Raw genomic sequence first — 16,057 nt, 5'->3', positions numbered from 1 at the left:
GAGTGTAAAATAGTACAGCTGCTATGGAAAACAGTACGGCAATTCCTTTAAATATTAAAAACAGAATCATCATACGATTCAGGAATTCCACTTCTCAGTATACACCTGAAAGAACTGAAAGCAAGGCCATGAATACATATCTGTACACCCATGTTTAGAGCAGCATTACTCACAATAGCCAAGAGGTGGTAGCAACCCAAATGTCCATCAACAGATGAGAGAAAAAACAAAATGTGGTTATCTATCTATCTATCTATAATGCAATATTATTCAGCCTTAAAAAAGAAGAAAATTCTGACACATGATACAACATGGATGAACTTGAGAACATTATGCTATGTGCAATAAGCCAGGCACAAAAGGACAAGTGCTGTATGATTCCACTTATATGAGGGACCTGTTGGATGGAGTCAGCTGCATAGAGACAGAAAGCAGAAGGTGGTTGCCAAGGGCTGCAGAGAGGGAGGAATGGGGAGTTGTTGAATGGGTGTAGAGTTTCAGTTCTCCAAGATGAAGAGAATTCTGGAGATGCATTGTGGTGATGGTTGCATAACAATGTGAATGTATTTAATGCCACTGAACTATAGGCTTAAAAATCATTAAGATGGTAACTTTTATGTTATGTGTATTTTACGTCAATTAAAAATTTAGAAAAATACAAGAAACGATAGGAAAGGATTAGCTGAAGTTAAGGCAGAATTTATTCAATTTCCCTGCAATCATATTATCTAAGACATAAGCGGTGGTTATTTGGCAAGGATACAATTCCGTTTAAGGCCTTCTATAGTTGGATTTTAGTTCAGAAATGCAGCATATTTGGTACAAATTTGAGAGAATTTATTCTGGCATGGGCTCTTGTTCATGATAAATGCATCTTTGCCTCACCATTCCTTGACCAAACTCAATCACTCTCAGTGCAGGGCATGGCATGACCTTCACAGCTTCGCTGAAGGTCACCTGGCGTACTGTGGCCTGGCCAAGTCATGTGAGCGTGGACGAGGGCAGGCTCCCTGCTCTCCTCAAGCTGTGTTCTCAATGATGACCGCAATTCCTTGGCCCCCTCCAATGCAGGCCGATCCTACAGCGTATTTTCCACCCCGACGCCTAAGAAAGAAAGCAGTGGCTGAAATCTACTTGAATAAAGAATGGACAGAATTAGATAATTAAGTAAATAGTATTTATAATGGTCACATTTGCATTATTCATTCTTGTTCAGCTCATCAGCTCAATCTTTTTTCCAGTCCTCAATATTGGAGAAAAGAGGAGAAAGAATTTGGAAAGCTGGATAGTCTTATTTTTAAAAAAAAGTAGTAACAAAGAAGAGGGAGGCTGAAACAAATATAAAAGCTTAGGCTGCTGTGAGGAAGGAGTGACGACAGGAGGTAATTGGGATAAACTGGAAGTTGAAGAAGGGGGAGTAAATACTCAGCCCCTTTGGTTTATTTGTTTTAGATTTTTATGAACCTTAGAATAAGTATAATTACTGAAGTTCATCCATATGAAAGGTCAGATAATTTAGAAACATTTCATGTCCCTTTCATAAAAATCAGATACCTTTAAAGTACCATCTGCTCTAATTCTTCAGTCCTGATAGAATAACCTTGAGAAACCATCAAGGAATTATTTTTTGTGCACATCAATCACTCATTTCATCTCAATCATTAAGTGAAACAGGAGTCCCATTTACCTTAACTTCCCAGGGGGGCAGAGTGATTTTCTGCCCTGACATATTTGGTTTTGTTTGCAATTTCCCTACTAACAGAGCAAAATGATCCAAATTACACAGTACAGAAGGAGGAGCTCTTCCATTAAAACTGAAAAGTATCAAACACACAGAAGGCTCCTCCTGGAACCCTGGAAACAATGAAGGAAAAACTTAGCTCAGACCCAAATTGTCAGTTTGCTTAGGTTTCTTGAATGACAGCACCTAGATCAGTATTTTGTTTTCTTAAATAATTGTGTCTCAGTCCTATAACTGGCACTAGAATGCAAGTGCTATGAGAACCAGGGCCTCATCACGGGCTTGCTGCTCTGCACCAGCACCAGGGATGGGGCCAGATGTACACTAGGCCCTCAGTGAACATGTGCTGAGTGGCTGCACTGCGAATGTGAGTAAGAGCGAGCATCGCAAGAGCAGAGGCACCAACAAGTCAACTGAGTCATCTATAAGGTCTACTGAAAAAGGGGTCTCCAAATAACCTGTTCCTGGTGAGAAGTAGTGCGAGGCGGTACGAAGAAGAATGAAAAATGTTGGATTGTTCTGGGGAAACCCAAATTCGTGCCTTTATACAAAAGATGGCAAATCTGAAAAGCAACAATTTCTAGCACGTACCTTAATTCATGAACCAGGTGTGCAGTAATCCTTGATCCAGATCCCCCTAATGGGTGACCCAAAGCAATGGCCCCTCCATTCACGTTGGTTTTACTTCGGTCAAGATCCAAACTCTTTTCAACTGCCAAGTACTGGGGAGCAAATGCTTCATTCACCTTAAAACAATCAAAACACTAATAAAAATGCTTATTCACAAACTTATTTCTGAGAACTGTCCAGTCCTGTCAATGGCTAATCATCCTGGTTTTTTTTCTACTTAAATTACATTGCAAGGTTATTTTAATTTATCTTCAATCATTCTTTGTAAAGATAACAGGTTTGAAAACGGGTATATTTACTAAGTGATACTTGAAGTGTAATATATCCCTTAGAGAAAAGAAATCCTCAGTGATACTATAAACGGATACTGGACTAGAGGCAGTAGGATACTGTAGAAAGCCCACAGGTTCTGCAGCTAGATGGACAGTTCAAATCTTGGCTATATGGATGTTCTTTAAACTCTCTCGACACTCAAATTTCTTCAGTGGTAAAATGTGACTGTCGTATCATCTTAAGAGTTATTGTTAAGGTTAAGTGAAATCATGGGTATTAAGTGTTTAGTGTATTATCTGACACAAGCAAGTATTCAATAAATAGTTGCTATTATTATTACTACTACTCAGTACTACTAGCCACACTTCCAAGAAACTGATAGACAATAAAGAATAAACCGTCAGGGGGGACAGCTTCAAGATGGCGGAAGAGTAAGACGTGGAGCTCACCTTCATCTCCACAAATACATCAAAAATACATCTACATGTGGAACAGCTCCTACAGAACACCCACTGAACGCTGGCAGAAGACCTCAGACCTCCCAAAAGGCAAGAAAATCCCCATGTACTGGGTAGGGTAAAAGCAAAAAGAAAAAACAGAGACAAAAGAATAGGGATGGGACCTGCACCTCTGGGAGGGAGCTGTGAAGGAGGAAAAGTTTCCACACACTAGGAAGACCCTTCACTGGCAGAGACTGGGGATGGGTGGGGGAAAAGCTTCAGAGCCGCGGAGGAGAGCGCAGCAACAGGGGTGCAGAGGGCAAAGCGGAGAGATTCTCGCACAGAGGATCAGTACTGACCAGCTCTCACCAGCCTGAGAGGCTTGTCTGCTCACCCACCAGGACGGGTGGTGGCTGGGAGCTGAGGCTCAGGCTTCGGAGGTCATATCCCAGGGAGAGGACTGGGGTTGGCTGCGTGAACACAGCCTGAAGGGGGCTAGTGCACCACAGCTAGATGGGAGGGAGTCCAGGAAAATGTCTGGAACTGCCTAAGAGGCAAGAGAGCATTGTTTCAGGGTGCGCGAGGAGAGGGGATTCAGAGCACCGCCTAAACAAGCTCCAGAGATGGGCATGAGCCGCGGCTGTCAGCGTGGACCCCAGAGACGGGCATGAGACGCTAAGGCTGCTGCTGCAGCCACCAAGAAGCCTGTGTGCGAGCACGGGTCACTCTACACACCTCCCCACCCGGGAGCCTGTGCAGCCCGCCACTCCCAGGGTCCTGTGATCCAGGGACAACGTCTCCAGGAGAACACAGGTCGTGCCTCAGGCTATGACAATGTCACGCTGGCCTCTGCCACTGCAGGCTCACCCCGCATTCTGTACCCCTCCCTTCCCTTGGCCTCAGTGAGCCAGAGCCCCCTAATCAGTTGCTAGGTTAACCCTGTCCTGTCTGGGCGGGGAACAGATGCCCTCAGGTGACCTACACGCAGAGGTGGGGCCAAATCCAAAGCTGAACCCTGGGAGCTGTGCGAACAAAGAAGAGAAAGGGAAATCTATCCCAGCAGCCTCAGGAGCAGCAGATTAAATCTCCACAATTAAATTGATGTACGCTTCATCTATGGAATACCTGAATAGACAACGAAACATCCCAAAATTGAGGCGGTGTACTTTGGGATCAACTGTAGACTTGGGGGTTTGCTTTCTGCATCTAATTTGTTTCTGGTTTTATGTTTATCTTAGTTTAGTATTTAGAGCATATTATCATTTGGAGATTTGCTTATTGATTGGGTTGCTCTTTTCCTTTTTTTTAAATATATATTTTTTTCCTTTTTCTCCTTGTGTTAGTGTGTATGTGTATGCTTCTTTGTGTGATTTTGTCTGTATAGCTTTGCTTCTACCATTTGTCCTAGGGTTCTTTCTGTCTGTCCATTTTGTTTGTTTTGTATAGTTTTTAGCGCTTGTTATCATTGGTAGATTTGTTTTTTGGTTTGGTTGCTCTCTGTTTCTTTTTAAACTACTTTTAAATTTTTTAATTTTTAATAATTAAAAAAATTTTATTTTATTGTATTCTTTCTTTCTTTATTCCTTTCTTTCTCTCTCTCTCTCTTTTCTCTCTCTCTCTCTCTCTCGTTCTCTTTCTTTCTTTCTTTTTTTCCTCCATTTTCTTCTGAGCTGGGTGGCTGACAGAGTCTTGGTGCTCCAGCCAGGTGTCACGTCTGAGCCTCTGAGGTGGGAGAGTCGAGTTCAGGACATTGGTCCACCAGAGACCTCCCAGCTCCATGTAATATCAAATGGCAAAAGTTCTCCCAGAGATCTCCATCTCAATGTTAAGACCCAGCTCCACTCAACGACCAGCAAGCTACAGTGCTGGACACCCTAGGCCAAACAACTAGCAAGAGAGGAACAAAACCCTGCCCATTAGCAGAGAAGCTGCCTAAAATCATAATAAGTCCACAGACACCCCAAAACACACCACCAGACGTGTCCTGCCCACCAGAAAGACAAGATCGAGCCTCATCCACCAGAACAAAGGCACTAGTCCCCTCCACGAGGAAGCCTACACAACCCACTGAACCAACCTTAGCTACAGGGAGCAGACCCGAAATACAACAGGAACTACAAACCTGCAGCTTGCAAAACGGAGACACCAAACACAGTAAGTTAGGCAAAATGAGAAGACAGAGAAAGACACAGCAGATGAAGGAGCAAGGTAAAAATCCAACAGACCAAACAAATGAGGAGGAAATAGGCAGTCTACCTGAAAAAGAATTCAGAGTAATGATAGTAAAGATGATCTAAAATCTTGGAAATAGAATGGAGAAAATACAAGAAATGTTTAACAAGGACCTAGAAGAACTAAAGAGCAAACAAACAATGATGAAGAACACAATAAATGAAATTAAAAATTCTCTAGAAGGAATCAATAGCAGAATAACTGAGGCAGAAGAATGGATAAGGGACCAGGAAGATAAAATAGTGGAAATAACTGCCTCAGGGCAGAATAAACAAAAAAGAATGAAAAGAATTGAGGACAGTCTCAGAGACCTTTAGGATAACATTAAACACACCAACATTCTATTATAGGGGTCCCAGAAGAAGGAGAGAAAAAGAAAGGGACTGAGAAAATATTTGAAGAGATTATAGTTGAAAACTTCCCTAATGTGGGAAAGGAAATAGTCAATCAAGTCCAGAAGCACAGAGAGTCCCATACAGGATAAATCCAAGGAGAAACACACCAAGACACATATCAATCAACTAACAAAAATTAAATACAAAGAAAAAATATTAAAAGCAGCAAGGGAAAAGGAACAAATAACATTCAAGAGAATCCCCATAAGATTAACATCTGATCTTTCAGCAGAACCTCTGCAAGCCACAAGGGAGTGGCAGGACATATTTAAAGTGATGAAAGGGAAAAACCTACAACCAAGATTACTCTACCCAGCAATGATCTCATTCAGATTCGATGGAGAAATTTAAACCTTTACAGACAAGCAAAAGCTAAGAGAATTTGGCAACATCAAACCAGCTCTACAACAAATCCTTAAGGAACTTCTCTAGACAGGAAACACAAGAGAAGGAAAAGACCTACAATAACAAACCCAAAGTAATTAAGAAAATGGTAATAGGAACACACATATCGATAACTACCTTAAATGTAAATGGATTAAATGCTCCAACCAAAAGACATAGATTGGCTGAATGGATACAAAACCAAGACCTGTATATTTGGTGTCTACAAGAGACCCACTTTAGACCTAGGGACACATACAGACTGAAAGTGAGGGGATGGAAAAAGATATTCCATGCAAATGGAAATCAAAAGAAAGCTGGAGTAGCAATCTTCATGTCAGGCAAAATAGACTTTAAATTAAAGGCTATTACAAGAGACAAAGAAGGACACTACATAATGATCAAGGGATCAATCCAAGAAGAAGATATAACAATTGTAAATATTTATGCACCCAACATAGGAGCACCTCAATACTTAAGGCAAATGCTAACAGCCATAAAAGGGGAAATCGACAGTAATACAATCATACTAGGGGACTTTAACACCCCACTTTCACGAATAGACAGATCATCCAAAATGAAAATAAATAAGGAAACACAAGTTTTAAATGATATATTAAACAAGATGGACTTAATTGATATTTATAGGACATTCCATCCAAAAACAACAGAATACACTTTCTTCTCAAGTGCTCATGGAACATTCTCCAGGATAGATCATATCTTGGGTCACAAATAAAGCCTTGGTAAACTTAAGAAAATTGAAATTGTATCAAGTATCTTTCAGAGTTTTTTTTTTTTTTTTTTTGCGGTACACGGGCCTCTCACTATTGTGACCTCTCCCGTTGTGGAGCACAGGCTCCGGATGCGCAGGCTCAGCGGCCATGGCTCACGGGCCCAGCTGCTCCGCGGCATGTGGGATCCTCCTGGACTGGGGCACGAACCTGTGTCCCCTGCATCGGCAGGTGGACTCTCAACCACTGTGCCACCGGGGAAGCCCTCAAGTATCTTTTCCAACCACAACGCTGAGACTAGACATCAATTACAGGAAAAAATCTGTAAAAAATACAAACACATGTAGGCTAAACAATACACTACTAAATAACCAAGAGATCACTGAAGAAATCAGAGGAAGTCAAAAAATACCTAGGAACAAATGACAATGAAAACATGACGACCTAAAACCTATGGGATGCAGCAAAAGCAGTTCTAAGAGGGAAGTATAGCACTACAATCCTACCTCAAGGAACAAGTAACATCTCAAATAAACAACCTAACCTTACACCTAAAGCAATTAGAGAAAGAAAAACAAAAAACCCCCAAAGTTAGCAGAAGGAAAAAAATCATAAAGATCAGATCAGAAATAAATGAAAAAGAAAAGAAGGAAACAATAGCTAAGATCAATAAAACTAAACGCTGGTTCTTTGAGAAGATAAACAAAATTGATAAACCACTAGTCAGACTCACCAAGAAAAAAAGGAAGAAGACTCAAGTCAATAGAATTAGAAATGAAAAAGGAGAAGTAACAACTGCCACTGCAGAAATACAAGGATCATGAGAGATTACTACAAGCAACTATATGCCAATAAAATGGACAACCTGGAAGAAATGGACACATTCTTAGAAATGCACAACCTCCCGAGACTGAACCAGGAAGAAATAGAAAATATAAACAGACCAATCACAAGCACTGAAATCGAAACTGTGATTAAAAATCTTCCAGCAAACAGAAGCCCAGGACAAGATGGCTTCACAGGAGAATTCTATCAAACATTTAGAGAAGAGCTAACCCCTTCTCAAATGCTTCCAAAATATAGCAGAGGGAGGAACACTCCCAAACTTATTCTATGAGGCCACCATCACCCTGATACCAAAACAGACAAAGATGTTACAAAGAAAGAAAACTATAGGCCAATATCACTGATGAACATAGATGCAAAAATCCTCAACAAAATACTAGCAAACAGAATCCAACAGCACATTAAAAGGATCATACATTATGATGAAGTGGGGTTTATCCCAGGAATGCAAGGATTCTTCAATATACACAAATCAATCAATGTGATACACCATATTAACAAATTGAAGGAGAAAAATCATATGATCCTCTCAATAAATGTAGAAAAAACTTTAGACAAAATTCAATACCCATGTATGATAAAAACCTTCCAGAAAGTAGGCATAGAGGGAACTTACCTCAACATAATAAAGGTCATATATGACAAACCCACAGCCAACATCGTTCTCAATGGTGAAAAACTGAAACCATTTCCTCTAAGATCAGGAACAAGACAAGGTTGCTCATTCCGCTATCATTCAACATAGTTTTGGAAGTTTTAGTCACAGAGATGAGAGAAGAAAAAGAAATAAAACAAATCCAAATCGAAAAGAAGAAGTTAAACTGTCACTGTTTGCTGATGTCATGATACTATACATAGAGATCCCAAGGATGCTACTAGAAAACTACTAGAGCTAATCAATGAATCTGGTAAAGTAGCAGCATACAAAATTAATGCATAGAAATCTCTTGCATTTCTATACACTAACGCCAAAAAATCTTAAAGAGAAATTAAGGAAACACTCCCATTTACCATTGCAACAAAAAGAATAAAATACCTAGGAATAAACCTACCTAAGGAGACAAAAGACCTGTATGCAGAAAACTGTAAGACACTGCTGAAAGAAATTAAAGATAATACAAACAGATGGAAAGATATACCATGTTCTTGGATTGGCAGAATCAACATTGTGAAAATGACTATAGTACCCAAAGCAATTCACAGATTCAATGCAATCCCTATCAAACTACCAATGGCATTCATCACAGAACTAGAAGAAAAATTTCACAATTTGTATGGAAACACAAAAGACCCCGAACAGCCAAAGCAATCTTGAGAAAGAAAACTGGAGTTGGAGGAATCAGGCTTCCTGACTTCAGACTATACTACAAAGCTACAGTAATCAAGGAAGTATGGTACTGGCACAAAAACAGAAATATAGATCCACGGAACAGAATAGAAAGCCCAGAGATAAATCCACACACATATGGTTACCTTATCTTTGATAAAGGAGGCAAGAATATACAATGGAGAAAAGACAGCCTCTTCAATAAGTGGTGCTGGGAAAACTGGATAGCTACATGTAAAAGAATGAAATTAGAATACTCCCTAACACCATACACAAAAATAAACTCAAAATGGAGTAAACACCTAAATGTAAGGCCAGACACTATCAAACTCTTAGAAGAAAACATAGGCAGAACATTCTATGACATACATCACAGCAAGATCCTTTTTGACCCACCTCCCAGACAAATGGAAATAAAAACAAAAATAAACAAATGGGACCTAATGAAACTTAAAAGCTTTTGCACAGCAAAGGAAACCATAAACAAGACCAAAAGACAACCCTCAGAATGGGAGAAAATTTTTGCAGATGAAGCAACTGACAAAGGATTAATCTCCAAAATATACAAGGAGCTCATGCAGCTCAATATCAAAAGAACAAACAACCCAATCTAAAAATGGGCGGAAGACTTAAACAGATCTTTCTCCAAAGAAGATATACAGATTGCCAACAAACACATGACTGCTCAACATCACTAATCATTAGAGAAATGCAAATCAAAACTACAATGAGGTATCACCTCACACCACTCAGAATGGCCATCATCAAAAAATCTACAAAGAATAAATGCTGGAGAGTGTGTGTAGGTAAGGGAACCCTCTTGTGTTGGCAGGAATGTAAATTGATACAGCCACTATGGAGAACAGTATGGAGGTTCTTTAAAAAACTAAAAATAGAACTAGTATATGACCCAGCAATCCCACTACTGGGCATATACCCTGAGAAAACCATAATTCAAAAAGAGTCATGTACCACAATGTTCACTGCAGCTCTATTTACAGTAGCCAGGACATGGAAGCAAACCTAAGTGTCCGGCAACAGATGAATGGATAAAGAAGATGTGGCACATATATACAATGGAATATTACTCAGCTATAAGAAGAAATGAAATTGAGTTATTTGTAGTGAGGTGGATGGACCAAGAGACTGTCATACAGAGTGCATTAAGTCAGAAACAGAAAAACAAATACTGTACGCTAACACATATATATGGAATCTAAAAAAAAAAATTGCTTCTGAAGAACATAGGGGCAGGACAGGAATAAAGACGCAGGAAAAGGGGCAGGACAGGAATAAAGACCTAGGAAAAATGACCTCACGATCATCAGAAGTCTCAAAGACAATCATGTCAGGGTGTTGAGAGCTATGTCTTTGAGTGTTTATACATCTATAAATGGTGATGAACAGCTCTGCGGAGCTGACATATTTCAAGAGTTTTAAGTGTGAAATCTAAAGTCAGAAATTTAATGGTACTTATTTGCTAATACAAATATGGTAATTAAGCAGCCCCCTTTGAAGCTCTGAGCTATGACCACCAAAGAATGGAAGAAGAGATTTAAGGATAAACCATTCATCTGAAACCACAGTTACTTGGTGAGAGATTACCACAGAGGACGTCACACATGTGCCTAGAGTGAAAAGGCCCTTTCTCTATCAGTTTAAATAGAGAGATTTCCTTTGTTATATTAGTTATTTCCCAATATCAAGTAGCTTAATTACCTAAAATTTTCAAATACTCCCCAAATGTAGAATGTATATAATCCATTTTTAAGCATTTTCTTTATCCTTTCTTTTAATTGTACTAAATATTTAAGATGCCTTTGTTTTAAATTAACATTAAACAAATCACTCTTGCAATAAATTTAAGTTTCCAATGCCAAAAGTTATGATAGGTGCGTTCCAAATCAAGCCACACTATGGTGTAAAAGCCAAAGGTAAGTCTGGGGGATGGGGGTGGTTGTGAACTTGGCAGAAGTGCAAGAATCTTTTAGATTTGGGATCAGATTATTGTTTTTCTATTAGGTCAATTTTTTACCTGTATTTTTTCACTTTAATCCATAAAACAAGGGTAAAGTTACTTATTTCTCACCCACCTTATATAACATTCAATTCAATTCAACAGGAACATTAATAGTCTAAAATGTAGTAGAATCTTACGTCGTCATAAAAAGTTTCTAAGAGTTTATACTTTAGTAGAAGAAATCAGGCTCTTTTAATTATTCAAATATAAATAAGGCATTTTAATCAGGTATGGCCTGATTATATGCCAATACAGGCATGTAATGAAAGTAATACTTATTTAGATGCACATCATTTGGAAAGTTTAATGGTACTAAAACAGAGCTATAAAAATCAAACTAAAGCCATTTATGCAATAGGAGTTGGTGGTTTATCTGTGCTGTAAAAAACGTAGAACACTTACTTCTACCAAATCCATATCCTTAAGACTTAGTCCTGTTTTCTTCAGTGCCCCATTGATAGCAGGGACAGGACCTATACAAGAACAAAACCCAATTTCATCTTATAAGTATCAAATTTCTCCTTCTTTACTAATCAGGTACGTAAGGAGGAAATAGAATGACAGTTAGTAGCTGAAAATCTTGCCACCCTGATAGCACACAATACTAAATGATATGACAATAAAGAAACAGGAAATGGGACCAGGGTGAAAAGCTGTTTATACAAGTTGTAGATGAGAGACTTAACATGAAAAGTTCTACCATAAGTGACTTTAAGAGTTCAAACAGCCAAAGGAGTCATATGGGGTTTTGTATAGATCATTCTTTTTTTTTCTACAAAGTCTTCCTTTATTAATGAACTCCTATTTCCCTCATGGTAATATTGAGAGATCAAAGCTCATTGGTTCCACGAATTTATATACACATCTATGTACATACACACATAGGTGTTTTTTTGCTCTTTTTTTTAATGTTTGTTTTTTTTATTTTAGTTTTTATTTAAAAAAAATTTTGGCCTCTTTGTGCAGCTTGTGGGATCTTAGTTCCCCAACCAGGGATTGAACTGGGGCCACAGCAGTGAAAGCGCCAAGTCCTAACCACAAGAGCACCAGGGAATTCCCGTGTATAGATCATTCTTAATACCAAATGGTAAGGCAGACTGAGCGCTCTCCTGGGATACAAATCATATGTATTCCCAGTACAGAAGTGACTGTGGCTACACTGAATTTTCAGGCCCATTTGGACAAAAGGCAAGAAACAGCAGTAGTATCTCCATATGGGCATAGTAAGATAGGAAGCTACCAGGCACTTTAGGGAAAAGATATCTGAAGCAAGGAGACGTTTATAACTCCAATGGTAAGCAGAGATTTGAAGTAAAACATAACCCCCACTGAAGAAATGCAAATCCACCTTAAAAAACTTTTGAAATAAACTTTAGCTCCCAGATTTCTGATGATCACTAATGACAGTTTAATACTGCTCATAATTTTTAAGTAAATTGATATTTCTTTCCAAAAAAAAAAAATCTGGCTAGGGATGATTATCTACTTCTCTATCGGTTCTTAGAGAATGAAATTGCCATAAATGTCTAAAAAGAAAAATATGTGGTTGTGTTTTGTTGAATTCAAGGAGTCAAATATTCTGTATCAAGTTTCACAAACATACCTAAGGTAAAATGGGAAATCAGTCTTTATAAGAAAAGCAAAACACAATCTAAATGCAATGTAATTAATTTTATCACCTAGTTAAAAAGTTTCTTGGACAACAGCCTGCTGATTGGCAGGGCCATCCAATTAACACTTTTCGATTGAAAGCATCAGTTCTATACTGGCTACTGATTTAATACAGAATCTAATTCCAGATTCTTTTTGTATCTCTAAGACATGAAAATGGGATGGGTAGTCGATAGAAGAGCATCAGTTATCCAGCATGGTCAGGGGGTGAAGTATCCTACAGGGGTGAAAGATACACAGAACTAAAAGCTGAGGGTGTAAAACCATTGTACATACTTCCATGTCTTCATAACCACAGTCAGCATGACTAAATGTGTTCATATTAACTTAGAATCATTACACTCGATTGTAACAATATGCTAGGCCACAAGCTAATTTTTAAAGGACTGTTTCCATACCACTCTGCTATTTACTGGGACTCAGGAAGGTAGAGCATTCTTGTTGGGAAAAGGACACTTTACTCCTAGTGCTAGCTCCTACCACTAACAGCTGTGTAACCTTGGGTACCTTTGGGGGCTATAAGCGTCTCATCAGAAGTGCTTTGAGCTGGTTTTTAACTCATTTCTTTTGAAGCACTGGAATCCTTTCTACAAATGAAACCCTATAACAGATAAAGCAAGAGCTGCCCTGGCTGAAGAGGCATTTCAATGGCATTTATTGTACTACGGGGCAAATATTCAGGCCCTGAAATAGAAGGAAGAAAAACTACATTTTCTTGCTAACTATGTCAAAATGTATCAGAACCTCTTAAATGAAGCTAAACTGAAAACTATAAAATAACTACTTATCTATATCAAATAAATATGGTTGATCATTAAAACAATCAAGGTACACTGAAAAAAACCCACATTCCTAGGCTCTACCCTGGACCTACTGAAACAAAACCTTGGGGTGGAGTAGGGTTATGGGTAGATTCTGATCATCATTTGGGGTTGGGAACCCTAGATACCCTGCCCTAGATACCAAAATGATAAATGCCATACCAACATACAGATATTTAACTTTTCAAGCTACCTTCCATTTCTAAGATGAAAGTTATATTTTGCTGACAGCGGGTAGCTGAAAGCTAGTAAGCTTTTAAGACTGTAATAAAGAAAAAAAAAAAGACTCACATAGCAGTTACTAGAGTTGTGGGAAGATTAAATGAGATATATTAAGGACCATGTGTAAAACAGCCAGTGGGGTATCTTCTCTATTTCACCCCATGATTTTTCCATCTCACGTTTTCTTCTGTCTTATCAGTACCTCGTAATCCTTCTATGTTGTTTACCGTGTGTTAATTTTATGTATCTTAAGCGGACAACGGGACACGATTACTGCCCAGAAGGAGTTTACATGGTCTTGATCTTCCTATTATGCCTGGCACAGTTTTTCATAAAGATAAGTTGTTTAAATGATCGATTAACAATCTCCTTTTCTCTACAAGTGCCCTTGATTTGGCTACTGTTTCAGGAATCTGAATGCCAAAGAAGCCTTATCTTCAGAAATGTAACAGAACCAGTTTGTTTCACTACAAACTTACCAATACCCATGATAGCGGGATCACATCCAGACACAAAATAGCCCACAATTCTTGCCAGTGGTGTGAAGTTATGTTTTTTAACAGCATCTTCACTAGCTATGATAACAGCTCCAGCACCATCAGAAATCCCCTTGGAAACAAAAACAGATGTTAACTAGAGGGTAAAAGAATAGGGTTAATCAAGGTTTGAACTAATGGAGTGGTATTAGGATTATGGCAATACACAGGAAGCAGTGCCATAATTTGGGATACAAGTAGCATTAGTGGCACACTGCTGGGTTAAAGAGATTGTTTTAGGCACAGAATACAACCTCACTAAGGGAAAATAGGAAAGAATGTCAAGAAAAAGCTTATAACCAGATGTGGGTAGATGTAAGAAGAAATCTGATGAGTTGTATACATGAGGAAGAAAAACTAAAATAATAAGCCAGGTAGATTTCCTTCTAACATTCTGAAAAGACTAAGAAACTGGAAAAGTATTATATAAGGGCTCCTGGCTAAAATATTTTATTTTGGACTATGAAAACCCAAATTAATAGAATATGAACACTACTAGCTTAAGCTAGATAAGCAAAGACTAGCATGAAAGGTATCTAAAAGGTACTGCATGATTATTTTGCATTGAACACATCAGGAAGAGTTCAAGAGAATCCGTGGTGCTACCTACCGATGCGTTCCCTGCAGTGACGGTTCCTTCTTTCTTGAACACTGGAGGAAGTTTACTTAACTGCTCCAGGGTTGTTTGGGGCCGAGCGTGTTCATCTACCTGCACTGTCTGCTTTCCTTTCTTTGTCTTCACCTCAATTGGTACCATCTCATTATTAAAGCAACCAGCATCATTAGCTGAAATAGTAGAAAGACCATTCATAAGACAGGGGAAAAAACAACAGAAAGCAGAAAAATGAAATCAAATATACCCTTCAATTTATTAATTTAGGCTGCACCACACAGCTTGCAGGATCTTAGTTCCCCAACCAGGTGTGGAACCTGTGCCCCTTGCAGTGGAAGCACAGAGTCCTAACCACTGGACTGCCAGGGAAGTCCCTATATTTCAGTTTAATTTAATATTTCAGTTTAATTTCAGTCCCTATATTTCAGCATATCTCAGTCTATTTTAATATAAACCTTTATTACTTACATAACTTACCTTGCCTATTGGAGGATTTAATATACTATCATCCTTGCAGATGCGTTCTGTACCTTTTTAAAATTACAATTTCCGATTTTTTTTACAAGGTACTGCTAGACTATTAGTGTTTGTTACCTACAGGTGTAATGGCACTGAATGGATTTCATGCCCTTTTTTAACTTCTCTGGGTGAGACATGAAGTAATTAAAAAGTTACCAAGCTGCACCTACAGTCAACAATAATGTATTGTACACTTAAAATTTTATTAAGAGGATAGATCCCACGTTAAGTGTTCTTACCACAATAAGAAAAAAAGTTACCAAGTTGTCTATGTCACCAAGTAATCTATGACTGAAATTTAATGACAGGCAACCTGAAGAAATTATACGTGCTATTACTGACACAATTCTAAGTAAAACAGCTTACCTACTTCCACCTCCACTGAGTGGACTGGACAATAGTAATATAAAGCTTCAGAAATAGAATAAGCCAGGAATAATATGACCTTAATTTTGATATCACTTTATAGCAGGCTAACACTTTCCTTATTTGGTTCTCACAACAACTCTGTTAGGAAAAAAGGGAAGGCAAATATTTTTATCTCTGTTATTAGCTCAGTGAATAAATACTTGGTGAACAAATGACTTGACTGAAGTCAGGAAAACTGTATGTGGCAAAATTAGAAATAGGCTGATAACGCTTCACCTCTACAC

General features: G+C 38.6%; 1 protein-coding gene across 2 annotated transcripts in view; it reads right to left on the bottom strand.

The window, feature by feature from the left end:
- Positions 1 to 683: 683 nt before the first annotated feature.
- The window catches only part of ACAA2 (acetyl-CoA acyltransferase 2), a 43,388-nt gene continuing 28,014 nt past the window's right edge, over positions 684 to 16,057 (bottom strand). Inside the window, exons 6-10 of one of the 2 annotated variants that reach the window (XM_060121185.1) lie at positions 14,883 to 15,058; positions 14,216 to 14,345; positions 11,425 to 11,495; positions 2,333 to 2,487; positions 684 to 1,130 (exon numbers count right to left, since the gene is read on the bottom strand). In XM_060121185.1, the coding sequence (XP_059977168.1) occupies positions 1,079 to 1,130; positions 2,333 to 2,487; positions 11,425 to 11,495; positions 14,216 to 14,345; positions 14,883 to 15,058 (584 nt within the window). In that variant the 3' untranslated portion in view covers positions 684 to 1,078. The remainder of the gene's footprint in view (positions 1,131 to 2,332; positions 2,488 to 11,424; positions 11,496 to 14,215; positions 14,346 to 14,882; positions 15,059 to 16,057) is intronic. The other variant, XM_060121184.1, reaches the window with a different exon arrangement.

This window comes from Lagenorhynchus albirostris, chromosome 14 (genome assembly GCF_949774975.1).
Source record: "Lagenorhynchus albirostris chromosome 14, mLagAlb1.1, whole genome shotgun sequence".
Lineage (NCBI taxonomy): Eukaryota > Metazoa > Chordata > Mammalia > Artiodactyla > Delphinidae > Lagenorhynchus > Lagenorhynchus albirostris.
The sequence above is the reverse complement of the archived record's forward strand: the minus strand, read 5'-3'. Positions and strand labels throughout refer to the sequence as shown.